Here is a 27,887-nt window from a genome sequence, read left to right as displayed (position 1 = left end):
ATTTATTAGAGAAGGGCAGAACCTTCAGTGTATCTAATTGCTAAAACACCCACGGGACACCAATATCAGGTGCCACCTTCATATACTATAACACTTATCGTTATAAAATCAGAGCTAGAGATACATGGTAACAAAGGGAAACAACAGAGAAACACACCCACACAACACATAACAGAGCTTCATAGTCAAAGGTATTTATAGTACCGTGAAGAACACTTCAACATGTAAGAGAAAAACTGCACACATGACTCTTCTCAAGAACAATGAAGAGTAGCGCTGGGTGCTGCTGCCCTTACGCTGTGATAGTAGTGCTGTGTGCTGCTGCTCTTACACTGTGATCTTGCTGACCAGGAAAAGCAGAGCTGCTGAAGCCCCCAGAAGCAGCACATTGAGCCTGGCAGTGGTGGAGCCGTTCACGTTGCACAGATCCGTATTGCAGCACGTTTCTATACGTTCGTCGCGCACCCCAACACTAACATTGGAGGATATAACAATGTTGCAGGCACTGTTTGTGACACACGCTTTTGTGATGGTAGTAACTCCATCTGCAAACAGAGACAAACAACAGGTTATCATTATTAAACATAAGCGGAATTAGTTTCAGCATGGTCAAAAACATATAAATAGACACTAAGATCACTCAAATAGCATAACTATGAATTTCTGTGCCAAAAATAGACATGAGCAGAGAAAATTGTTTTTTTCTTGTTGATTGGACCAATGAGACTATACATGCACATTTTCATGCTTGTATCATCATTCGAACAATAATCTGTTATCCGCGCTGCTATACAGTTTTGTGACTAGGCAGAGAGGTAAATGCATGCTTGCTGTTGTCTTTACTCACTCGTTCTGATGACGGTGGTCTTGCAGGTGTCTCCAGCAGAGCAGTTCTCGGTATTCATGTTGCAGGCATTGTTGGAGAGAGCAGCATTACATTGGTAACACAACAGCGCTTCCACTGAAGAGAAACAATACAGCTTGTTATCTTGATAATCCTCATTTGAGAAAAATTTTTACAACACAGCAATATTGTTGTTATTATTATATCTTTTTTCTACTATATAAACTCAAGACAGTCCCAGCGACTCCCTCCTCTAATTTCATTTGGAAAATGTAGCTGCAATATGGCACCATGGCCAATATCGTACACCCAGTGGCACTGGAACAATTTTTAAAGTGGGGATGGTGGAAGCCATACAAAGCCTGTCGCACCCCCAGCACCCCTAGTTCCAGCACCCTTGCCTATACCTCCACAATAGGTGACACAAGTTTCAATTGTGTGGGACAGGTTTAATAAGTACTGTTCCATATTATAGGTGACATGAGTTTCAATTGCTGTACTTTACACTTTTCTCTATTAAATGTCATTTGCCATGTGTCTGCTCAGTTCTGAATGCTGTCTAGATCATTTTGAATGACCTTTGCTGCTGCAGCGGTGTTTGCCACTCCTCCTGCTTTTGTGTCGTCTGCAAATTTAACAAGTTTGCTTACTATATCAGAATCTAGTCATGAGTGTAGAGCAGAGGAGCTAATACTGATCCCTGTGGTACTCCACTGGTTACCACACTCCATTGTGAGGTTTCTCCTCTAATCAGTACTTTCTGTTTTCTGTATGCTAGCCACTCTCTAATCCATGTGCATGCATTTCCTTGAATCCCTACCTGGTAACACAGCACTAACTAACTGACTTAGCACTAGCGAATGGTAATATTATTATTATTTGTATTATTAACAGTATATACAAAACAATAAGGCATCTTACAACAATAGTAGTATGACAGTATATTCATGGGTCAAGGAATTTTAGTATGTCTGTATCATTTTTTTAAACAAAGCAGTTCAAGTAAAACTGTAAAAATTAAAGTTTTTCAGCACATACTGATTGACATATTTTCAATGTGTTGATATACAGAGGTAAGTCACGCTATTTTCCCATCTGGAAAATAGCCCACCCCGACTATTTTTCATAGATTATTGTGATGAACACAATGACACACCTCTCTCTCTAATTGCGTGCTTAATTGCTTACATCTATACTAAATACACGCAGGAGATTCTGGGCTGCATTCAAGGTAGTCTGACTCTTGTGGGGGGGGGAGGGAGCGAGACTGAATGCTGATGATCTGTGAGCGAGAGGCTCAAAATTGTAAGAAGCTGAACCTGAGCGAGAGGTTCAAATAAAGCTCAACTACATGCAAGTAGAGTGAGATGCTCACATATTCTTAGACTGTGCCAAACCAAGAATAAAGATCGCTGTATTACTTTTGATGAGCTTAATCTCAAACTTATTGCTGTGCCGGTGTCTGTGTTATACGTGGAGCTGAGGAACGTCTGAGCGAGAGAGGCAGAGCCATATGGATGTCAGAGGGCAGGATTGGGGTACGCCTTCGGTTAAGGAAGACTTTGGGATCAAGCATATTTGAATTGATTGCATTGCGGGGTGGGATTTTGTACTGTGAGGGGATCTTTTTTAATTGCTTAGTTAATTACTGATATTTGGAACTATTAACTATATGACTATTGTAATTTGCACTATTTAAAACCCTATAGCTATATTGCACAATATCCTATACTGTTTCAATAGGCCTCACATCCATTGGCTACATGTTTGAAGATTCACTTGCAGTTTTATGTGTGTATTTTCAGATGATTAAGGGTGCATTCATGTCGCCCAGACTTTTGAGAGTCCTATGTCAGCTGACACTGGTCTGCGCATACCCTATCCAAGTTCGGCAAACTGAGTGACCTCAGCTGAAACAACAGAGGTCACGCATCCACTAAGCGAAAAATCTAGTATCCGGCACAGACTCTAGGTGGTGCGCTGGAGCAGACCCGTCTTCAAAACAATAGACAATTATATATATACACACACACACTGCCTTGCATAAGTGATCCAACCCCTAACCAATTCTCTCATATTACTGAATTACAAATGGTACGTTGAAATTTCGTTCTGTTCGATATTTTATTTTAAAACACTTAAACTCAAAATCAATTATTGTAAGTTGACATTGGTTTTATGTTGGGAAATATTTTTAAGAAAAATAAAAAACTGAAATATCTTTCTTGCATAAGTATTCAACCCCCACACATTAATGTTTGGTAGAGCCACCTTGCAATAACAGCTTTAAGTCTTTTGGGGTAAGTATGTACCAGCTTTGCACACAGTGTCGGAGTGATTTTGGCCCATTCTTCTTGGCAGATTTGCTCCAGGTTGTTCAGGTTGGTTGGACGACGCCTGTGGCCTGCAATTTTCAAATAGTGCCACAGAATCTCAATGGGATTGAGATCAGGACTTTGACTGGGCCACTGTAGGACATTCACCTTTTTGTTCTTGAGCCACTCCAATGTTGCTTTGGCCTTGTGCTTGGGATCATTGTCCTGCTGAAAGGTAAATTTCCTCCCAAGCTTCAGTTTTTTAGCAGACTGAAGCAGATTCTCTTGCAGTATTTTCCTGTATTTTGCTCCATCCATTCTTCTTTCAATTGTAACAAGATGCCCAGTCCCTGCTGATGAGAAGCATCCCCACAGCATGATGCTGCCACCACCATACTTCACTGTAGGGATGGTGTGTCTTGAGGCACGGGCAGTGTTAGGTTTGCGCCACACATAGCGCTTTGAGTTTTGGCCAAAAAGCTCTATCTTGGTCTCATCTGACCACATCGCAGCTGGGTCACTCTCATGCTTTCTGGCAAACTCCAGACGTGCTTTCAGATGGTACTTTTTGAGTAACTGCTTCTTTCTTGACACCCTCCCATACAGACCAGTGTTATGCAGAGCTCTTGATATGGTTGACTGGTGCACCATTACTCCACTCCCAGCCACTGAACTCTGTAGCTCCTTCAAAGTGATTGTTGGCCTCTCTGTGGCTTCTCTCACAAGTCTCCTTCTTGTTTGAGCGCTGAGTTTTGAGGGACGGCCTTTTCTTGGCAGTGCCTGGGTGGTGTGATGCAGCTTCCACTTCCTGATTATTGATCCAGCTGTGCTCACTGGGATATCCAAACACTTGGATATTATTTTGTTCCCTTTCCCTAATCTATGCATTTGTATTACTTTATCTCTAACTTCTGTAGAATGCTCTTTGGTCTTCATTTTCCTTCAAATTCACAGCCTTACCAATGATCCTTCAACAGTGGGGGTTTTATCCACAAAATGTGACAGCAACTTTAATGGTTCACAGGTGGAGGCCAATGGTAAGGTAATTGTGTCCTCGTTAGGGCAATTTCTTTCATCGGTGCAAACTGGGAGCTTCCACAGCACAGGGGTTGAATACTTATGCAAGCAAGATATTTCAGTTTTTTATTTTTCTTAAAAATATTTCCCAACATAAAACCAATGTCACCTTACAATAATTGATTCTGAGTTTCAGTGTTTAAAAATAAAATATCAAACAGAACGAAATTTCAATGTACCATTTGTAATTCAGTAATATGAGAGAATTGGTCAGGGGTCTGAATACTTTTGCAAGGCACTGTGTGTGTGTGTGTGTATATATATATATATATATATATATATATATATATATATATATATATATATATATATATATATATAAAATCACATACAGTGCCGTGAAAAAGTATTTGCCTTCTGTCTGATTTTCTGCATTTTTTCACATTAAATTTGGTCAGATCTTTTTGTGGGTTGTAACAGTATATAAAGGGAGTCTGAGATAAAAAATGACACCAAAGTTTGGTGCTTCTTTCATGTGTTTGGTGTGCAAGGTAATCAAACATGCAATCTTCAGGTGTGAAAAAGTTATTGCCCCCCTGTGACGGAAAGATGAGTTCTGGTGATGAATCTTCCTCCCAACCTGTGAGGGCGCTAAAGAACGGGAGGAGAAGTATCTGGAAGGGCTGGCCTGACAGTTCGTTTCCGGGTCAGGGAAGTGGGTCAGCCTGGAGGGAAGCGCGACTCTGTTGTAAGACCGTATTGATTTGAGAGGTAAACGAGAGGCAGCTGCAAGTAATAAGGCAGCTGCAACCGTTTATCTCGATATCATGCGGGATTACATATAGGGGCCAGGGTAACGCTGATCTTCTCCTTCGTTTGGGTTAACGCTTGGAGAGAGAAGGATCGAGAGAGGAGCTCTCGTTGTAAAGAGGAATTGCGTGTTGTGTTTGTTTTGTAATTGTCTGCGTTTTGCACCACCAGACAGTTAACTCACCTGTCCGGAGCTGTCGACCAGGGTCAGCACAATCCGGATCACCACTGCACGGAACCGTCACGAAATACAGTGTCTTCACCCACCACAAGCACGTCTGCACTCACCCAGGACTGGTGACCGTGTGTTCGTTTTGTTCGGGACTGTGTCCTATTATTGCTATCCCCGTGCTTTACACATCGTTGTGTATAGCCGGGGATTTATTATTTAACGGTCACCAGACCTGGATTATAAATAAAAGCACCTTTTCACTGGAAACTGTTGTCTGCCTGTCACTCCTGCATCGCATCACCGCTATACCTGTTCCCCTCCACTAGCCACTTTGCCACACCCCCTAATTAACTCAACCCAATTAAAGGGATAATTAGGGTCAGCTGTTTGAATACTTTGGTTAACAATCAGGCCTGTTTTGGGCCAGCCCTGTCCAATATAAATCTGACTAACTTTGGCCCTTATCATCAGAATGAAGTTCTCAGCACACAGGTTCTAGAGGCACATCATGCCACGATTAAAAGAAATTCCTGAAGACCTCTGGAAAAAAGTTGTTGATGCCTATCAGTCTAGAAAGGGTTACAAAGCCACTTGTAAGGCTCTGGGGCTCCAACAAACCACAGTCAGAGCCATACTGTCCAAATGGAGAAAGTTTGGGACAGTAGTAAATCTTCCCAAGAGTGGCCGTCCTGCCAAAATCTCTCCAAGAGCAAGGCGTAAACTCATTCAGGAAGTCACAAAGAACCCTAGAACAACATCTAGGGATCTGCAGGCCTCTCTCGCCTCGGCTAACGTCAGTGTTCATGACTCCACTATCAGAAAGACACTGGGCAAAAATGGGTTTCATGGCAGAGCAGCAAGGCGGAAACCACTGCTCACTAAGAACATAAATGCACGTCTCAAGTTTGCCAAAAAGCAGCTGGATGATCCTCAAGAGTTCTGGAACAATGTTCTATGGACAGATGAGTCAAAAGTGGAACTTTTTGGCCAACATGGGCCCCGTTATGTCTGGCGAAAATTAAACACTGCATTCCACAATAAGAACCTCATACCAACGGTTAAGCATGGTTGTGGTAGTGTCATGATTTGGGGACGCTTTGCTGCATCAAGACCTGGACGACTTGCCATCTACAGGAGAATGTCAGGCCATCCGTCCGTGAGCTGAAGCTGAAGCGCAGCTGGGTCATGCAGCAAGACAATGATCCGAAACAAACAAGCAAGTCTACATCAAGGACAAGAACAAGAAATTTCAAGTTTTGGAATGGCCTAGTCAAAGTCCAGACCTAAACCCCATTGAGATGTTGTGGCAGGACCTGAAACGAGCACCTTATGCTCGAAAACTCACAAATGTCATTGAGTTGAAGCAGTTCTGCATGAAGGAGTGGGCCAAAATTCCTCCACGGCGCTGTGAGAGACTGATCAATAACTACAGGAAGCGTTTGGTTGCAGTTATTGCTGCTAAAGGTGGCGTAACCAGTTATTGAGTCTAAGGGGGCAATTACTTTTTCACACGGAGGCATTGGGTGTTGCATAATAAATAAATGAAATAAATATCAAAATGTTGTGTTATTTTTTCACTCAGGGTCCCTTTTATCTAATATTACATTTTGGTTGAAGATCTGATAACATTCAGTGTCAGAAATATGCAAAAAAGCAGAAAATCAGAAAGGGCAAATACTTTTTCACAGCACTGTACATACACACACGTATAGTGTTCGTGAATCTGTTAATGTATAAAATGCATATTTGAAAATATACTTCGTATGTTTATTTTCTTTTTGGGCTGTGGCTTTTTGATTTGTCATTATAACACTCTGGGATCATAAAGGGTCCAATTGCTTAATAACTCTTCTGCTATCAGAATTCAGAAGATTCAAAGTCAACTGACGTCACATGTTTGCTCCGTCTGCTCTGCTGCTGCCTGGGAAATCTCCCAAAACTGTCCAAGCGCCGTCTGCATAGACCAGTGACGTCAGGCGCAGACCCCATCTGCAATCTAGCTGGCAAAGAAGTATCATGAACGCACCCTAAGTTAAATGATTTGCTTTACTGTGTGCACTCATAGATAATTTTATGCATTTGTAGATGTTAAAACTTCATGCTGATTTGAACTCGGCTCTCGCCAAGATAAGCACCTACTAAGACATAGCTTTACAGTAAACTAATGTGATCCATCTGCATCTCCATCCATTTGCATTGCTTTCCCTCTAATGTAGATATCCTTCTGCCTGGTGTTGCTGGCTGAAGTGTAATGCTGGCTCCAGGGATCAGCTTATTTTGCCTCCCCAGTGCATCAGCACACACAATGGCTGCCATGCTGGCTCCAGGGATCAAACACAGTGTGGTCTCCCCAGCGCATCAGCATGACAGCCATCTGGATTGAGCTAAGTGGGGTACATCTCTGGGGTCTTCAAGTAGGCACCTTCCATCCTCTGTGTTTTGTCGACTAGCCCACAATACCTCAAGAGGGCTAGACAGTGATTCTGGTGTCCCAGCATCACCCCCCTCTATCCCCCACTCAAGTCAGCCCAGCTTACTTATGTGTACATCAGCGTTGCTTTCTTTCTATTGTGCTTGAGATCCCTATCCAGAATCTTTCTGTCTCAACCACAGCCAGTTGCTTCTCCTTTCTGCTGCTTCAGATAAGTTCTTCACCGTGTGATGCAACTCTTGGCCACTGAACCCGACATCTCTGAGAAACCGGGTTGTAGAGTGTGCCACAAATCCTCGACAACCCACCTCCACTGGGTAAACCCGGTACCTCCATCCTCGCTGTTCCGCTTCAGCAGCTAGTTGAGCATACCGAAGTTTCTTCCTCTCATACGCCTCATCCACAGCATCTTCCCATGGTACTGTTAACTCTACCAGATGAACAAGGCGTGCTGATCCAGACCACAAGACAATGTCTGGTCGAAGGTTAGTGGTGGCAAGCTCAGGTGGAAAAATAAGCCGTTGATCAACATCTGCCAGCATTTTCCAGTCTCTAGTGGCTCCAGTTGTCCTGGACGAGGCTTGGTTTTAACATCTTTGGCGGTCGGTTTGGCGGTTGCTCTCCTGGACAGAGGAATATTGTCTTTTGTGTGTAATGCTTTGATGGAACTGGTGGCAACTTACTGGTCAGGTTACGCTTGTCTTCCAATGCTAAGGCCAAACATCGCAGTACCTGGTCATGGCACCAAGTAAACCACCCATGGCTAAGACCCACCTTACATCCTGTCAAAACATGCCTTAATGTTGCAAGTGATGAACACAAAGGACATGAGGGATCCTCACCCACCTAGAGGTTTAGGTTCTGTGGTGATGGGAGAATATCATATGCTGATCTAATGAGGAAACTGATCCTGCTCTGTTCCATTGTCCATAGGTCTTGCCAGCCGATCTTGCGTTGTTCCACACTCTCCCGTCTCACCCATTCTCCCTGCTTGTCCTGGGAAACAGCCTTTACACACCTCATCCTCTCCTCCTGCTTTTGCACCTCGTACCAGCTTCCTCCATTGAGCCGGGGTTGCCTTGTGCCATGTAGGAGAAGCTGAATTGAGACCAAGACCCCCTCTTCCATGCTGAACTTGCCCCATAATATCACTGATTCGAAGGGCAGCCTTAGCAATTGATGTCTATGCATCCTCGTTGATCCTGATTAGGTAACACGCCAAATTGCTAATAGTGATTATTGTTGATTTTGTTTCTAAGCATACAAGCATTTGTATATGACAGTTTAAAAAGTGTATTTTCTCCACTGAATAAATAAGGGGTTATTTTTATATCGGTCCTATTTCCTGTTTTTTCTTTTAGTGTATACAACTTATAGCAATCCATTCTCTCCTGACCTTACCGGGTAATCAAAGGTGGTGGCAGTTACCCGCTACTCTTTGTAAATCCAGTTAGCACACTACCCTATCTAGGAAAGGTTTTATTACTTTATTTTATTTAAAATGGTGCGGAGGGGACGGATGGGTTATCCTATGAAAAATGTTCATCTCCGTGACCAAACAAGTGAAGCCACTCGCCAGAATCATCGTCATAGTCCTATGAAATACAGCCCCCGACACATTCCTTTTGAAATGTTCCTCTATTATTATACTTACTGTTAGACTTTTTACGGTCTTACCAAATACTGTAGATAACTAAAAGATGCGGGTCTGATGGCCGTTTCTACATGAAGCCTGTTAAAGCTGAAGCATTTGTTTGCAGACTGTTTCCATGCTTTATCTCCTGTGTGTCTTAGCCTGCTGTGCCTCCAGATGTCGAAATGCTTTTTAAATATCACTGCAGCCATGTGGAAACTATTTTAAAGACAGTAGGTTTACCTTTGGTGTTATAGTAAACAAACAAGACACAATAGTGGTAAACAATGTCACCGATATTCTTATCTTTGGTTTCCTGCAACTAAATAAATCACAGTGGCTATTTTCAATTATTTGTCCATAAAGTTCGTTATTAGCAGCAGCAGAGCAAAAGCAATAGTTGATTTGACTTTTTAACACAACTGCAAACTAAAAGGCACATAAAAAAAGAGATGGGTTAGGTGAGATGCGGTAGTGAAATACTTAAACCCTGCATATCACATTCTGACGTGTTTCCAAATTAGCGATTCATTTTAGACTACATTTCGCCGCAACAATGCTCGTTTTGTTGCATCTTCGGATAATTCTGTATTACGAAATGCATCAAGTAGCCTAGGGTGGTGGTATACCAACATCTGTACAAACATATACATATGCATTTCTCGTGTGTTGCTTAATCAGTTTGAAAAAAAAAAAAAAAACGTGACATTTCCCCTACAAAATAATCGTAAATATCTTAATCATAACTGCAGAAAAGTTCGTTTCAACAGCACTGTGGCAGGAAATGGCTTTACAGTGACGTCAGCCCAGAAGAAGGAGTTGAGCAGAGAAGGGTACAGTGCAGTGGCAAAATTAAATTAAATATTTAAACAAGCGAAAATAAAAGATTTAAACAAAAATAAATCACGAACACAATAATAACAAATATGATCCTGGTCAGGCTGGGCAATTGCCTTCACTGATCCTAGATATTTTTAAATTTATTTTCTTCTCGCTCTCCTCCGTACACCCCAACAAACTAATCACTTCATTAATTCGGGAGACGGCCACCTTCTGCACAGGTTTTATAATGTGGATGAGTCTTCCCATCCACGCTGCAAAACAATAACAAAACTAAAACACAGCTACGCCGTCATAAATAACATACAAACAAAACAATACTGCGGTTCACCGTCATCTATAAACAAAATAAAACACAATACAATAAACAAATACAAAATAACACGGGCGGAGGGGTAGACCCCGTTCTAAAAATAAACAATACGATTAAACAGCAGTCTTTCCTACCGCCCTGTTACAGGCACAAACGAATACTATATGACACAACGATTGTGCTGTTTGTAGGGGGGCCTTCACAGAGTTGATTTTATATCATAGTTAATGTAAAGAAACACTATCAAATCTTCAAATCAGCTTTCACTTGAACATGGGAGAAAGAACACCTCTTTCAGTAGCACTATTAAATGAAGTTTAGTACAGGAGTCTCAAGCTGCTGTACTGTGCTCACATTGTTTTTTTCTGTTAACTTTGTTCCTTCTCCCCTTAAATTGTAAAAAGCACTAAATGCACACACAGTACTGTACTTGAATGCACACATTTTAAGAACAAAAGGTTTTACGTGCAATCTTCGGGGTATCAATATACAGCCTTTCGATTCCATCTATTGTGTTTAGATTTTTTTTTTTTTTTTTTTTTTTTTTTTTTTTATATATACAAGTAGGTTAAAGCCAAAGCATAGTGGGGAAAAAAAAAAGAAAGCCCAGACAAGCTGGGAAAACCACAGATAAATGGTAAAGAAGAAATGTGCATATTAATAAAGCTTGTGTGTCTTCTGTTTCAAACTGTATACAAACTCCATGTAGTGCTGCAGAAATGATCTTTTTAAATTAAACCTACCTGCATGGCTACTAATGAAAGCAAGAAGCAGCAACGCCAGAGAGGTCTTCATGGTGGGTCTGTAGGAGTGTCCGTCAGTCTCAGTTTGTCTTGCAAAGGAAGGGTGTGCTCTTAAATACTATTGTTTTCTGATTCCAAGTAATTGACTTCAGAAATTCAATGGCCTTATCTCTAATTAATAGTGTTTTGTTTTAGTTCTTGTTGCTTGGCTGTAATCTTGGCCACGCCTCAATGGTGACATGGTCTCCTTGATGTGATTCAAACACAAGAAAAAAGATTATTATTGACATTCTGGAAACAAATTAACAAAAAAAACTCCTGTGGTTTCCATCACGCTGTTAAAAATGACGTTGAAGGAAAAGGAATTACCACATTAGCTGCTGTTGTTGTACAACAGTGCTCTCAGAGGAAGAACAAGAGAGCTGGAATATAAATGGAAGTGGTCCTTTCAGTTGCTAACTGCACAGTAATCTGCATCATTATATTTATACATGAAAGATAGCGTGTGACCTTGTTTCGCTAATGTTTGTATAACAGGGGTCATGGCCAAACCAACAAGTCCTACTTCGACTTGTGCTTTTGCAAGTTATAGATCAGTTATCATTAATTAGGCAAGAATGAGAGGAGAAAATTGAGTGGAAAAGGAGTTTAAAAACCTTTACCTCTTTGTCAGCATTTTTTAGATTGGATTGCCTGTCAGTTTTAAGATTTCTGAACTTTCTATGCTCTGCATTTTTTAAAATATATTTCTATATATATATATATATATATATATATATATATATATATATATATATATATATATATATATATATATATATATTCTTCATTTGTAACATGACCATATTAACAATAATACAAAATAACATATAATTGGTATTTCTGAAATACATTGATAAACAAACAATATTATTGATGTCAAATATATGTTGATATAGCGCAGAAGAGAGTAATTTGAGCTACAGTGAGATTGAAAACTGAGCACCGAAAAACACATTCAGTTTTGTAACTTTCAACACATGCCCTTGTAATGATATCATTTATGACCCTTCTTTCATCTACTTTCTTATGTCTATTCTAGTAACACAGACAAACCTGCAGAAAGACATTCCTTATGAGATTCACCCATCCTCCGTGCAAGTAGAGGGCCCTTTCTTATATTCCTCAGGTGAAATATCACCCTAACTACTCAGTTTGCTTGCTGTAGAATAATTAGTTCTGATATAAACATTAATACACTTTACTAATGACTTAATATGTACAGGTCTTAGACCTGGATCTAGTAAAATGCACTCTGTTGGTAACTGTACACTATATTGAACATGTCTTAAAATTAATTCATTTCCATTAATTCTGAGGAATTACCAGGAACATTTATTCCTGTGCTGCCTTTTAATTTAAATTGAATATCTTAGTGGCCAAAATAAAATGTGCATATAATGTGGAAAAGATTCATTTTCTTGTGGATAATGGGGATATTTTATACTCAGTGGGGACTGTAAGGGATATGATCATATATTTATATAGTATTTAAATAAAAATTAGAAAGGCTGTCACAAATCTTCCATTAAACTTCCTCAGTAAGAGCATTCCTTTCTTCCTGATACATTTCGAACGAAAAGCTGTTTATTTGTATAGCTTATTTGCATTATTGCGTGGATTAAAGTTCTGCAAGTTCAACCCTTTTCTTTGCTCAGGTGTGGTTGTTAAGAACTATGTTACGTCAATAAAGATATGTTTCATAGGTGTGTTTGGGGGAAGTAATAGTTCAACTGTAAAACAGAGTTTAAAAGTAACATCTACGGATTTGCGGATTTAAGTTTCCCAGCCATCAGAAGTAGTCAGTACCTGGAGGCTCTATAACACAGTTACAAGTATCATGGAGGTCCTATAACACAAGTATCATGGAGGTCCTATAACATAAGGATCATGGAGTTCCTATAACACAGTTACAAGTATCATGGAGGTCCTATAACACAAGTATCATGGAGGTCCTATAACATAAGGATCATGGAGTTCCTATAACACAGTTACAAGTATCATGGAGGTCCTATAACACAAGTATCATGGAGTTCCTATAACACAAGTATCATGGAGTTCCTATAACATAAGGATCATTGAGAACCTATAACACAGTTACAACAAGTATAACACAAGTATCATGGAGGTCCTATAACACAAGTATCATGGAGGTCCTATAACATAAGGATCATGGAGTTCCTATAACACAGTTACAAGTATCATGGAGGTCCTATAACACAAGTATCATGGAGGTCCTATAACACAAGGATCATGGAGTTCCTATAACACAGTTACAAGTATCATGGAGGTCCTATAACACAAGTATCATGGAGGTCCTATAACACAAGGATCATGGAGTTCCTATAACACAGTTACAAATATCATGGAGGTTCTATAACACAGTTACAAGTCTCATGGAGGTTCTATAACACAAGGATCATGGAGGTCCTATAACAGTGTGGTGGATTGTCCCGCGCCTTTGTTTATTATTGTACCCATTGCTCCCGCCTCCGCAGGGAGAGTACCCGCTGCTCCCGCGTCCGCAGGGAGAGTACCCGCTGCTCCCGCCTCCGCAGGGAGAGTACCCGCTGCTCCTGCCTCCACAGTGACTCGCTGCTCCCGCCTCCGCAGGGAAAAGTACCCGCTGCTCCCGCCTCCGCAGGGAGAGTATGCTCCCGCCTCCGCAGGGAGAGTACCCGCTGCTCCCGCCTCCGCAGGGAGAGTACCCGCTGCTCCCGCCTCCGCAGGGAGAGTACCCGCTGCTCCCGCCTCCGCAGGGAGAGTACCCGCTGCTCCCGCCTCCGCAGGGAGAGTACCCGCTGCTCCTGCCTCCACAGTGACTCGCTGCTCCCGCCTCCGCAGGGAGAGTACCCGCTGCTCCCGCCTCCGCAGGGAGAGTACCCGCTGCTCCCGCCTCCGCAGGGAGAGTACCCGCAGCTCCTGCCTCCACAGTGACTCGCTGCTCCCGCCTCCGCAGGGAGAGTACCCGCTGCTCCCGCCTCCGTCGCCAGAGAGAGTACCCGCTGCTCCCGCCTCCGCAGGGAGAGTACCCGCTGCTCTTGCCTCCACCGCCAGAGGGAGAGTACCCGCTGCTCCACCTGGAGCTACCACCTGAGAGTCCACTGCTGCCGTCGCCTCACAAGGGTCCGCGCTTGCTGTTGCCTGCCCTATTCTGCTATGCCTAGAGCTGCAAAGCCTGCATCACTTGGGGAGGTCAGTTCGCCGCCGCCCGGGGATGCCTACATGTCTCCACCTAGGGATGCCTGCACATCATCTCCCAGGGATTTGTGGTATCCACCAGCAGCAGTTTCGCTGCCAGAAATTCTGTGGCCATAGCCCAAGAAAAGGGAGCAGACGGATACAGAGAAGGTGGGGGGGAGGTCAGGAGACCACCTCTACCACAGCCCTGACCAACACCTCTGTGCCACAGCCCGGCGCCTGGGGGTTGGATCCTTCAACCTGGGCTCCCAGACACCCAAGCTGAATGTCTGGACCTATGATCGCTGTGCCTCCCAGGTACCCCAGATACCCCAGACGTTGCTGCACAGTCGCCTGGGCTCGCACCGCTGCCTGGGGCTGCAGCCGAGTAGTCGTCTGCCTGTGCTCCCAATGCCTCATCCACTGCACCCGGTCCTGTCGCTGGGTCTGGGTAACGCCATAAAGGCACTGGACTGTGGACCAGCCCTCCCTCGAGGATAGGAGGACAATAAGGCCTGCTGAGAAATATTGTTGTATGTATTGTGTGTGGCTGAAATCACAAGTGATTGTATTGTACAATAAAATGTATGGTGATTTATTGATGTATTGTTGTAGTGATATGATTTGAAAAGAAATGTACTGTTGTGGGTTTATTTTAAAAAAAATTGTTGTTTAGTAGCGTGGATTGGGTCAAAGCCCATGGTCACGTGTATATAATCGGGTGTTTTTCTGTGTTCAGGGTGGGTGTTTGAGAGGAGGAACGAGACCAAGAGAGAGCAAGGTAAAATTAAACTGAAATAAACTAAAACAATTGCTACGTGTGTAGAAGCACTGCGGCTGTTTTTGTATGCACTTTTATTTAGATTTTGTTGAATTGTTTTATTTTGAATAAAAATGCACCGCAGCGCAGCAACCTGCAAGTACCTGCCTGTCTGTCAGCTTCCTGGCCTGGGTACGTTACTACAAAGCTGTCCTGTCACAAGGCCCTATAACACTCTTAAATAGGGGTGAGACGACACACCAAGGTGATGCTATGATGTGTATCATGATACACAAGCCACGATACGATTCATATCACGATACACGGGCCATGATACGATTTGCATCACGATACACAAGCCACGATACGATTCATGTCGTGATACACAAGCCCGATACGATTCGTATCATGATACACAAGCCACGGTGCGATTTGTATCGCGATACACAGGCCGTGGTGCGATTCATATTGTGCCACGCAAGGTCACAATACGATTCGTTTCGCGATGAACAAGGCCACGATTTTCAAGTTAAGATTAAGTACATAATTTTATTTTGTATACTATTCTATACTGTGCTGTTTTTAAATATGCTTAGAAATAATTTAAATTATTAGATTTAAATTAATGACAAATTGTTAAATAAGTAATTTTCATCAGGATTAACACATTTCTTTAAAGAAAGTAACCTATTCAACCAAATCAAAGTTTAAGAACCATTCAACCAAATAAAAACATTATTAGGGTGCACTGAAAGGGGAACAAATCTAAAATAAAACTTATTACCAGCAACAAATAAATGCGATATATTTTGTCATCTATAATAAATAGCTTTACATGAAACACACGTTCCTTCCGCAAAAAAAGTCGAGTCAGATACACTTAAATTCTTATAGCCTATCCTCCCTCGTGACAGGCTTTGCTTGTGTAATATATATATATATATATATATATATATATATATATATATATATATATATAACCATTTACACCAGTGTATAAGGAAACATTAAAAGAAGAGCAATACATTAAAATTGATAAAACGGAAAAGAAAAAAAAACCTATAGCTATCTATTTATATGAAATAAAAAGCTCTCTCATAAAAGGAGACAAATAAATATTAAGCATCTGAATACAAAAACAAGTATCTTTAGAACAATTAGCCATACCAGCGAGTTTTTAGACACAGCTCGCTTCCTCACATCTCTCTGTAGTACAGTGTCAGTATTTCCTGCTTGCTAGCAATGGAATACAGAATAAACATCGTTTCCTCTACTTACCCTTTAAATTCCAGAAGCGTCTGGCTGGCTCATTGCACAATGGGATATGTCTTGGATCAAGGGGAGTTTACATTCAGACAACCAAGACTTTTTCTTTCATGATTTACAGTTTAATAAATGTGGAATAACATTTTTTCACAGGGAAATACGTACAACAATATTATAGAAATTCACTTGAATTTATTTCGATTTCATTGTGAAGTTCATATTTATTAGAGAAGGGTAGAACCTTTGGTGTACCTAATTGCTAAAACACCCACGGGACCCCAATATCAGGCGCCTCCATATACTCTAACACTTATCGTTATAAAATCAGCGATAGAGATACATGGTAACAAAGCGACACAACAGAGAAACTCAACCACACAACACATAACAGTCCTTCACAGTCTAAGGTATTTAACTGCACACATGACTCTTCCAAAGGGCAATGAAAAGTAGCGCTGTGATCTTGCTGACCAGGAAAAGCAGAACTGCTGAACCCCCCCGAAGCAGCACATCGAGCCGGGCAGTGGTGGAGCCGTTCGTTGCACAGGTCTGTGGTGCAACACGTCACTGCTCTTCCTCCCAGCACACCAACACTAACATTGGAGGCTGCAGCACTGCGCAGATACTTTTTGCGGTACATAGTTTTGTGATGGTATGAACTCCAACTGCAGACAAAGAGAGACAAAAAAGTACTTGCCTAACGTAAGGTCTAAAAAAAGTGTAGCGCGAGTGCATAAATGCAAGCGAGTTCACTTTTTAGTTGGTTTATTTATTAAACTGACTGCATGCAAGCTGTGCTGTGCACTTCCCTGTGTGTTCCTAGTAGAACTCTATACAATAGACACACAGGGAAATAACGGGTTTGATTTTCTTATGGCAGATTAGTCACACAAGAAGTAACGAAAACAAATACCGTTCATGTAACGTTAGCTAAGAGTACTGGGTAATAATAATATTATACAGTATTGGCACCCAGATTGACTGGTGAAAGCAACATAGAAAGAGTTTACGGAGAGATATTCTGTCTGAGAGCAGGAAAGGGGCACACAATTCTCTTTGGCTCCAGTCTTTTTTGTGTTGTCTCCCAAACGTATACTATTGCTGCAACCATTTTGATGCCCACATAGTATAGATTAACACAGATTAGCATTGACAGTAAATTAAAGCAAAAACTGGTCCATAAGTAAATTGGGGCACTGAAATCTAATTAAGTATTTTCAATTTTTCATTTTTTACAGTTTTAAAAAATGTACCGTAATTAGGTTGATTTAAATGAACTTGTGTGCACCACAGGCACAGCGAACAACACACAAGTGTAAATCCAATACAGGCTTTGAGTAAGAGCCCTTTTTTATTGACGTGTATTGTTAACTTTAAAAACACGTTGTACAAGTAACATTTAAAAAAAAATCCACTCCAACAAAACAAATTATGATAATTTGTTACTCTGTATTAGCCATCAAACGGTAAATAAATAAATTCATAAATAAAAATACTAGAACAGAGAACTAACTGACTTACTTGCAACTCTAGAGTGAGTTTTTTATTTCTCAGCCTTTTAGCTGAGGATGTTCCAGTTTTAAAAGTCCTTTTTGACATTCTGAAAGGCTGTTACTGTATTAATGAGGTAACTTTGCTTAGTTTTTTTTCTCCCTTTTATTAGGTTTTTATTAACAATACAAATTTACAAAAAGAGGCAGTATTGAGATGTATAAAATAAGTGTAGGATTGATTCTTTTTCTTTGAGACAGAAGGAGCAGCAAGAAGACATATCCGAAAAGAATTTACAAATCCACAAATTACATGGATAAAAACCTATTAATAATTTTAAAATTAAGTTCTTTAACTTTGTTTGGTATCAGAAGTCTGTTTGGAGAATTTTGGATAATAAGGATTTCCGTTTATTGGGAGTTGTCAGGATACAGCTGTATCAGATATTAAAACTTTTCTAATATGGTAATTACTACATTTATAATTTGTAATATTAACACCTTTTATGGAGAGTGTGGGAATAGCCCTAATTATAGGATTTATATAGTATATGTGATTTAATAAGAAAAACTAATTTAGCCAGAATGCCGTTTATCACTATGAAGAAATTTAATTATTATACTGGATTTGCTAATTAATTTGTTGTATATACAAAGATCACCTCTGTCATTTAGCAGATCAGATATGAATATTATCTCCCTGTCTAGTCAATCTCTTATCTACAAGGATCTATTCCTAGATAACACAAGTTGATCATTCCAAATTATACAGCTATGTGGAGAAAAGTTATGTTTGAAAGCAGTCTTCCATGAGTTGAGCGCTTGTTTGATAGACAATTGATTACAGTTGTAATTGCAAGATAGTAAATAATTAAGATTAGCACATTCTTTCAGATTTTTATTAGGAATCCAGAACCAATGAGATGTATTCATAGATGCACATTTCTTATGCAGTTAAGCTTAAAGATAGTATTAATTGTCTGGAAGTCCAGTGCATTGAAACCACCCTCTGAAAAGCATCTGGTTCTAGTATTTAGTTTCATATTTACATGTGCTTGTGTCACTGTCCAGAGATAGAGCAGGGTAAACTAACCTAGAAATACCTTAAGCTTTGGAAAGTAGAACCCTGCTAGAAAGAGTGAAGTCTCTTTGAGACCAACAGTTAAAAGCAATTTTAGCTTTCTGTATTTCGATGTTAAAATTCGTAGAAATTCTTTCAGCAGGTGATTCACATACATCGATGCCCAGATATTTTACAGCGTCCTTAACTGCAGTGCCATTAAGAGAAGTCTTGCTTGATTTATGCACTGAAATAATTTCACATGTCTTACAATTGAGCGTAAGACCAGAGGCCTTAGCAAAAAGATTCAGACTTTTTAATGTAATAGAAACCTGTAGCTTATTTTTAAAGAAATATTCTTCTGCTAATTGGCTGATAACTAATGTGTTGTCACTAATTTTGATGCGTTCAATTTCTGAACAGTTTATAACTTAAAAATTCAGTAATTCAGCTGCCAAAAGAAATAAAAAAGGGAAATGGGGCAGTCTTGTCTAATGCCTCTGTGGATTTCAAATCTGGGGAAGTGCTACATAGTAAAGAGACACTACTGTTAATTCCATTATATAAAGTGTTAACTGTATGTATACATTTTTTACCAAAACCAAAGTGAACCAACGCTTTAGAAATAAATGAGTGCTCAACTGTATCAAAAGCCTTGTAGAAGTCAAGAAAGAGAATAATTGCATCTTTTTCAGTGAATTCTAGGTAATCTAAAATATCTAGCACTGAACAAATATTATTTGAAATATGTCTGCCATATAGAAAGCCTGACTGGGTACTGGATATTATCTTACTCAAGGAGTGCTTAAGTCTATTAGCATACACGGTAGCCAGTAATTTGTAATCGGAATTGAGCAATGTTACAGGACACCAATTATCTAAATATTGAAGATCTTTGCTTTGTTTTGGAGTCTGTGTAGTAAGACCCTGCTTCATTGAACCAGCTACACCTCCTAATTCTATACATTCATTTAGAGCATTGAATAATAAGACCCTGCTTCATTGACCCAGCTACACCTCCTAATTCTATACATTCATTTAGAGCATTGAATAATAAGACCCTGCTTCATTGAACCAGCTAAACCTCCTAATTCTATACATTCATTTAGAGCATTGAATAATAAGACCCTGCTTCATTGAACCAGCTAAACCTCCTAATTCTATACATTCATTTAGAGCATTGAATAATAAGACCCTGCTTCATTGAACCAGCTAAACCTCCTAATTCTATACATTCATTTAGAGCATTGAATAATAAGACCCTGCTTCATTGAACCAGCTAAACCTCCTAATTCTATACATTCATTTAGAACATTGAATAATAAGACCCTGCTTCATTGACCCAGCTACACCTCCTAATTCTATACATTCATTTAGAGCATTGAATAATAAGACCCTGCTTCATTGAACCAGCTAAACCTCGTAATTCTATACACTCATTTAGAGCATTGAATAATAAGACCATGCTTCATTGAACCAGCTACACCTCCTAATTCTATACATTCATTTAGAGCATTGAATAATAAGACCCTGCTTCATTGAACCAGCTAAACCTCCTAATTCTATACATTCATTTAGAGCATTGAATAATAAGACCCTGCTTCATTGAACCAGCTAAACCTCCTAATTCTATACATTCATTTAGAACATTGAATAATAAGACCCTGCTTCATTGACCCAGCTACACCTCCTAATTCTATACATTCATTTAGAGCATTGAATAATAAGACCCTGCTTCATTGAACCAGCTAAACCTCGTAATTCTATACACTCATTTAGAGCATTGAATAATAAGACCCTGCTTCATTGAACCAGCTACACCTCCTAATTCTATACACTCATTTAGAGCATTGAATAATAAGACCATGCTTCATTGAACCAGCTACACCTCCTAATTCTATACATTCATTTAGAGCATTGAATAATAAGACCCTGCTTCATTGAACCAGCTACACCTCCTAATTCTATACATTCATTTAGAGCATTGAATAATAAGACCCTGCTTCATTGAACCAGCTAAACCTCCTAATTCTATACATTCATTTAGAGCATTGAATAATAAGACCCTGCTTCATTGAACCAGCTACACCTCCTAATTCTATACACTCATTTAGAGCATTGAATAATAAGACCATGCTTCATTGAACCAGCTACACCTCCTAATTCTATACATTCATTTAGAGCATTGAATAATAAGACCCTGCTTCATTGAACCAGCTACACCTCCTAATTCTATACACTCATTTAGAGCATTGAATAATAAGACCATGCTTCATTGAACCAGCTACACCTCCTAATTCTATACATTCATTTAGAGCATTGAATAATAAGACCCTGCTTCATTGAACCAGCTACACCTCCTAATTCTATACATTCATTTAGAGCATTGAATAATAAGACCCTGCTTCATTGAACCAGCTAAACCTCCTAATTCTATACATTCATTTAGAGCATTGAATAATAAGACCCTGCTTCATTGAACCAGCTAAACCTCCTAATTCTATACATTCATTTAGAGCATTGGATAATAAGACCCTGCTTCATTGACCCAGCTACACCTCCTAATTCTATACATTCATTTAGAGCATTGAATAATAAGACCCTGCTTCATTGAACCAGCTACACCTCCTAATTCTATACATTCATTTAGAGCATTGAATAATAAGACCCTGCTTCATTGAACCAGCTACACCTCCTAATTCTATACATTCATTTAGAGCATTGGATAATAAGACCCTGCTTCATTGAACCAGCTACACCTCCTAATTCTATACATTCATTTAGAGCATTGGATAATAAGACCCTGCTTCATTGAACCAGCTAAACCTCCTAATTCTATACATTCATTTAGAGCATTGGATAATAAGACCCTGCTTCATTGAAGGGTGCACATGCTCATACATGCTTTACCCCGGTAGAGCTAGTTACTGATGAAGTGACTGTTGTTCTCTGGAGCGCTCTGTTGTTTGATGACCACTGCAATAAACCTTTGATGCAACGATCAGTGTGATTGATTGTCTCTGATCATTTTTGAGCTTCATTAAGTGACCCTACAATATAACTGATCTTGGAAATAAAAAGAATCTACCTTATTAAATAAATCATCACAATCAGATGTATTAAAGGCAGTAGAATAAAATTTTTGATAAAATTCATAAATAAATGTTGATATAAGTTTACTTTCAGAAGTATAGTTATCATTAATATAAAGTGAAGAAATGTGCTTCTTTTTTACCATGTTTTTTTTCAAGGTTAAAGAAATTCAAATTAAAAATGATCAAATTCAACATTTTTAAATTCCAATTATTTAGCCCCAAATCTAACAAAAGCACCTCTTGCTTTTTCCCGGTAGAACTCATTTCATTTTTTTTTTGTAAGGAGTAAAGAGCTTCTTTATCATCATTACTGGGATCAGGAGATTGTAAAATATTACTGACTTTTTATAATGTCAGCATATACCTTTTATTTATTTATTTATTTCAATTATCCATACCAAATTTAATAGACTTTTTTCAGCATTCATATTTAGAAAGTTTCAATTTGGATATAGCAGAAAGCTCTTGTTTAAGGTTTATATGTGCAGCTGTGTCTTTTATATCATTTCGAAAAGATTCCTCATTTAGAAAAGAATAATTTTATTTCCAGAACCCAGGATTGTTTTTTCTTATATAGATTTTGCCTCGCAAAGGATCAAATCAATATCCTGGATTAGTTTCCCAATAGTTTCAGCTTTCTTGCAGAGGGCAGCGGGTTTTCCTTGAGGACTTCTCTGTACTTTGTTCCATTCATTTCCCCTTCTATGCTGACAAGTGCCCCAGTCCCTGCCGATGGGAAACATCCCTATAACATAATGCTGCCACCACCATGCTTCACAATAGGAATGGTGTTCTTTGGGTGATGCACTGTGTTGGGTTTGTGCCAAATATAATGCTTTGCATTTAGGCCAAAAAGTTCAATTTTAGTTTTGTCAGACCACAAAACTTTTTGCCACATGGCTACAGAATCTCCTGAGTGTTTTTTTTTTTTGCATACTTCAAACAGGATTCAAGTTGGGCTTTCTTGAGTAATGGCTTCCTTCTTGTCACCCTACCACACAGGCCAGATTTGTGGAGTGCTTGGGATATTGTTGTCACATGCTCATTTTGACCAGTCTTGGACATAAAAGCCTGTAGCTCTTGTAAAGTTGCCATTGGCCTCTTGGTGGCCTCTCTGATCAGTCTCCTTCTTGCTCGGTCATGCAGTTTGGAGGGATGGCCTGATCTAGGCAGGGTCTTGGTGGTGCCATACACCTTCCACCTCTTAATAATCGTCTTGACCGTGCTCCAAGGCCTTTGATATTGTTTTATACCCATCCCCTGATCTATGCCTTTTAACAACTTTGTCCCAGAGTTCTTTTGAAAGCACCTTGGTGCTCATGGATGAGTCTTTGCCTTGAAATGCACTACCCAGCAGAGGGAACCTACAGGAACTTTTGAATTTATCCTGAAATCATGTGAATCACTACAATTTAACACAGCTGGAGGCCACTTAACTTGGTGTGTAATTTTGAAGGTGATTGGTTACACCTCAGCTAATTTAGGATTGCTATTACAAGGGGAGTGGTTACTTAACCATCCAAGCTATTTCAGTTTTTATTTTTTATTAATTTTCTACAAATTTCTAATTTTTTTTTTCACTTGGAAGTTGTGGGGTAGGATGTGTAGATAAATGAAAAAAAATAATATTTTAATGCATTTTAATTCCAGGCTATAAGGCAGCAAAAGGTGAAAATTTGGAAAGGGGATGTAGACTTTCTATAGGTACTGTATTTGCATCCTGAGCCATTCTAGAAACCCTCGATTTAACACTGATGTGTGACTCGAGGTTATTATAATATATGAATATATATATATATGTAACTATATATATATATATATATATATATATATATATATATATATATATATATATACACACAGTATGTCGATCTTGTAATGAAAAACAGCACTCTTAAAATATAATATGCTCTACTGACTCAGATTTTGAACTGTGATAGCAACATTCATTACAATTTGCAATGGAAACTATATGACCCGGGGTAGACTGGCATACTGTACAACAGAAACAGAATTATAGGGGTAGGCAAAAAAAACATTGCTAACCTTAGTTAATTGTTTTAAAGAGGATCACAAACTGACCTTAATCAACTTTTAAACAGTGTTGTGACTTGGGCCCCCATATCTCAAAAGACAGAGTGGTAAATGCATGCTTGCTGTTGTCTTTACTCCTGCAATGTGATGACTGTGGTTCAGCAGTGCAGTTCTCGGTATTCATGTTGCAGGCATCGTTGAAGAGAGAAGCAGTACATTGGTAACACAACAGCTCTTCAACTGCAAATGAAAAACAATTCTCATTTTTAAAAAATATCATTTTTTAAAAGGTTACCAGAGTCGTCCTGGGAAAAGTGAGTTTTCAACCTTAGTTTTTATGTCCCGGTCAGAAACAGTAAAATTGTTAAATGGTCCCGGTTTTTCTATATTGTATTCATCATATCTTTTATAAGTACAGAACAGTAGCAGTCTACTCACCAAGTTGACAGCACAGTCATATATTATACAAAAATAAAATAAAGAAACTTATGGATTACATCTCGACCCTATTGTGTTTTGATATATATATATATATATATATATATATATATATATATATATATATATATATATATATAGACTCAATGAGATATGCTTTAAATAAAAGAGTATCCTACTTGACAGTATATAGAACAGAGTACCTGAATAAATAGATCTTAAAGAACAAAAGCTCCCCACGCAATTTTTGACATTTACATTTACAGAATCCTTAGACAGGTAAAACCCTAACCCTTAGACCAGTAAAGCCCTAACCCTTAGACTGGTAAAACCCTAACCCTCAGACTGCTAAAACCCTACCCCTTAGACTGCTAAAACCCTAACCCTTAGACTGGTAAAACCCTAACCCTTAGACTGGTAAAACCCTACACCTTAGAATGGTAAAACCCTACCACTTAGACTGGTAAAACCCTACCCCTTAGACTGCTAAAACCCTAACACTTAGACTGATAAAACCCTACCCCTTAGACTGCTAAAACCCTAACCCTTAGACTGGTAAAACCCTACCCCTTAGACTGCAAAACCCTAACCCTTAGACTGGTAAAACCCTATTAGACTGGTAAAACACCCCTTAGACTGGTAAAACCTTACCCCTTAGAAAAACCCTAACCCTTAGACTGGTAAAACCCTAACCCTTAGACTGGTAAAACCCTAACCCTTAGACTGGTAAAACCCTAACCCTTAGACTGGTAAAACCCTACCCCTTAGACTGGTAAAACCCTAACCCTTAGACTGGTAAAACCCTAACCCTTAGACTGGTAAAACCCTACCCCTTAGACTGGTAAAACCCTAACCCTTAGACTGATAAAACCCTAACCCTTAGACTGGTAAAACCCTAACCCTTAGACTGCTAAAACCCTAACCCTTAGACTGGTAAAACCCTAACCCTTAGACTGGTAAAACCCTAACCCTTAGACTGGTAAAACCCTAACCCTTAGACTGGTAAAACCCTAACCCTTAGACTAATAAAACCCTAACCCTTAGACTGATAAAACTTATATCAAACAGACAAATTACCTATCCAATAGGCCTTTATCAATGATCAGGTAGGGTGCTTGTTATGTTATGGTAAAAAGAAAATAGTCTAGCAGGCTAAATCATGTTCTCTCGGCGAGTGTTGTATATTTTCACTAAAACAACACCCGCATAGTAACGTACACGAGAAAAAACAAGCCATTTTAAATGCAGTTAAAAGTGGATTATGTCAGTATAATGTTTAAAAATATATTTTAGTGGTATTGCATAATGTTTAATACAGGGGTTTCAAATCCTTGGACTGCATTCCTTTCTACCTGTGTACCATACTGCTCTCTCCTCTAATTGGACATTTAATACATAATCAGTTATTGAAGCATCACTTTAGAGCCCTTCAATTCCATCACTAGTGTCTGAAATCCAGGCAAAGCTAAAAAAAATGAAGTAGCACAGTGAGCAGGTGGAGCATGGTAAAGAGGAAATGTGCATAGCAGGTGAAGCATGGTAAAGAGGAAATGTGCATAGCAGGTGGAGCATGGTAAAGAGGAAATGTGCATAGCAGGTGAAGCATGGTAAAGAGGAAATGTGCATAGCAGGTGAAGCATGGTAAAGAGGAAATGTGCATAGCAGGTGAAGCATGGTAAAGAGGAAATGTGCATAGCAGGTGAAGCATGGTAAAGAGGAAATGTGCATAGCAGGTGAAGCATGGTAAAGAGGAAATGTGCATAGCAGGTGAAGCATGGTAAAGAGGAAATGTGCATAGCAGGTGGTAAGCATGGGTGAAAGAGGAAATGTGCATAGCAGGTGAAGCATGGTAAAGAGGAAATGTGCAGGTGAAGCATGGTAAAGAGGAGCAGGTGAAGCATGGTAAAGAGGAAATGTGCATAGCAGGTGAAGCATGGTAAAGAGGAAATGTGCATAGCAGGTGGAGCATGGTAAAGAGGAAATGTGCATAGCAGGTGAAGCATGGTAAAGAGGAAATGTGCATAGCAGGTGAAGCATGGTAAAGAGGAAATGTGCATAGCAGGTGAGGAGCATGGTAAAGAGGAAATGTGCATAGCAGGTGAAGCATGGTAAAGAGGAAATGTGCATAGCAGGTGAAGCATGGTAAAGAGGAAATGTGCATAGCAGGTGAAGCATGGTAAAGAGGAAATGTGCATAGCAGGTGAAGCATGGTAAAGAGGAAATGTGCATAGCAGGTGAAGCATGGTAAAGAGGAAATGTGCACAGTAAAGCTTGTGTGTCTTCTGTTTCAAACTGAAAACTATACAAACACCATGTAGTGCTGTAGAAATGATCTTATTAAATTAAACCTACCTGCACGGCTACTAATGAAAGCGAGAAGCAGCAACGCCAGAGAGGTCTTCATGGTGGGTCTGTAGGAGTGTCCATCAGTCTCAGTTTGTCTTGCAAAGGAAGGGTGTGCTCTTAAATACTATTGTTTTCTGATTCCAAGTAATTGACTAAAGAAATTCAATGGCCTTATCTCTAATTAATAGTGTTTTGTTTTAGTTCTTGTTGCTTGGCTGTAATCTTGGCCACGCCTCAATGGTGACATGGTCTCCTTGATGTGATTCAAACACAAGAAAAAAGATTATTATTGACAACATTCTGGAAACAAATTAACAAAAAAAACTCCTGTGGTTTCCATCACGCTGTTAAAAATGACGTTGAAGGAAAAGGAATTACCACATTAGCTGCTGTTGTTGTACAACAGTGCTCTCAGAGGAAGAACAAGAGAGCTGGAATATAAATGGAAGTGGTCCTTTCAGTTGCTAACTGCACAGTAATCTGCATCATTATATTTATACATGAAAGATAGCGTGTGACCTTGTTTCGCTAATGTTTGTCTAACAGGAGTCACGGCCAAACCAACAAATCCTAGGGCTTTTGCAAGTTATAGATCAGTGATCATTAATTAAGCAAGAATGAGAGAGAAAGTTGAGTGGAAAAGGAGTTTTAAAAGTCCTTAACCTCTTAGTCTGCATTTTTTTTTAGATCAGATTGCCTGTTAGTTTTATGATTTCTGAACTTTCTATGCTCAGTTATTCGGTTATACAATTATTCGGTTGCAAAACCAAACATTTTTTGAATAATATATTTCTGTTTTGTCTATTTTTATTGAGATATTTAAAATATACAGTGCCCCCTTTCAAAATTTTCACCTTTTGTTGCCTTATAGCCTGGAATTAAAATACATTAATTTTTTTTTTTTTCATTTATCTAAACATCCTACCCCACAACTTCCAAGTAAAACAAATATTCTAGAAATTTGTAGAAAAGTAATTAAAAATAAAAACTGAAATAGCTTGGTTGGATAAGTGTCCACTCCCCTTATAATAGTAATCCTAAATTAGCTCAATTACTCAAGA

At 39.4% G+C, this 27,887-nt stretch overlaps 1 protein-coding gene across 2 annotated transcripts; it reads right to left on the bottom strand.

The window, feature by feature from the left end:
• On the bottom strand, positions 1-27,202 carry LOC121313894 (prostate stem cell antigen-like). 2 transcript variants are annotated; one of them, XM_041246679.1, is made up of 3 exons: positions 26,833-27,202; positions 848-961; positions 1-545 (listed from the first exon to the last, which is right to left on the bottom strand). In XM_041246679.1, exons 1-3 carry the CDS (start codon positions 26,882-26,884, stop codon positions 328-330), a joined length of 384 nt encoding a protein of 127 aa, XP_041102613.1. In that variant the 5' UTR covers positions 26,885-27,202; the 3' UTR covers positions 1-327. The 2 variants fall into 2 exon arrangements, with proteins under 2 accessions (XP_041102613.1, XP_041102612.1); XM_041246678.1 differs by lacking the exon at positions 26,833-27,202 and adding an exon at positions 11,119-11,462 and having other exon boundaries at positions 5-545.
• Between the last annotated feature and the right edge of the window lie 685 nt (positions 27,203-27,887).

This window comes from Polyodon spathula, chromosome 4, assembly GCF_017654505.1.
Source record: "Polyodon spathula isolate WHYD16114869_AA chromosome 4, ASM1765450v1, whole genome shotgun sequence".
NCBI classification, from domain to species: domain Eukaryota; kingdom Metazoa; phylum Chordata; class Actinopteri; order Acipenseriformes; family Polyodontidae; genus Polyodon; species Polyodon spathula.
The sequence above is the reverse complement of the archived record's forward strand: the minus strand, read 5'-3'. Positions and strand labels throughout refer to the sequence as shown.

Coding starts and splice junctions, on each gene's coding strand:
- LOC121313894 (XM_041246679.1), bottom strand. CDS start 26,884: ATGAAGACCTCTCTGGCGTTGCTGCTTCTCGCTTTCATTAGTAGCCGT. Junction 962..26,832: donor TTTCATTAGTAGCCGTGCAG/GTAGGTTTAATT, acceptor GTTTCTCTTCAG/TGGAAGCGCTGTTGTGTTAC. Junction 546..847: donor GACCACCGTCATCAGAACGA/GTGAGTAAAGAC, acceptor CTCTGTTTGCAG/ATGGAGTTACTACCATCACA.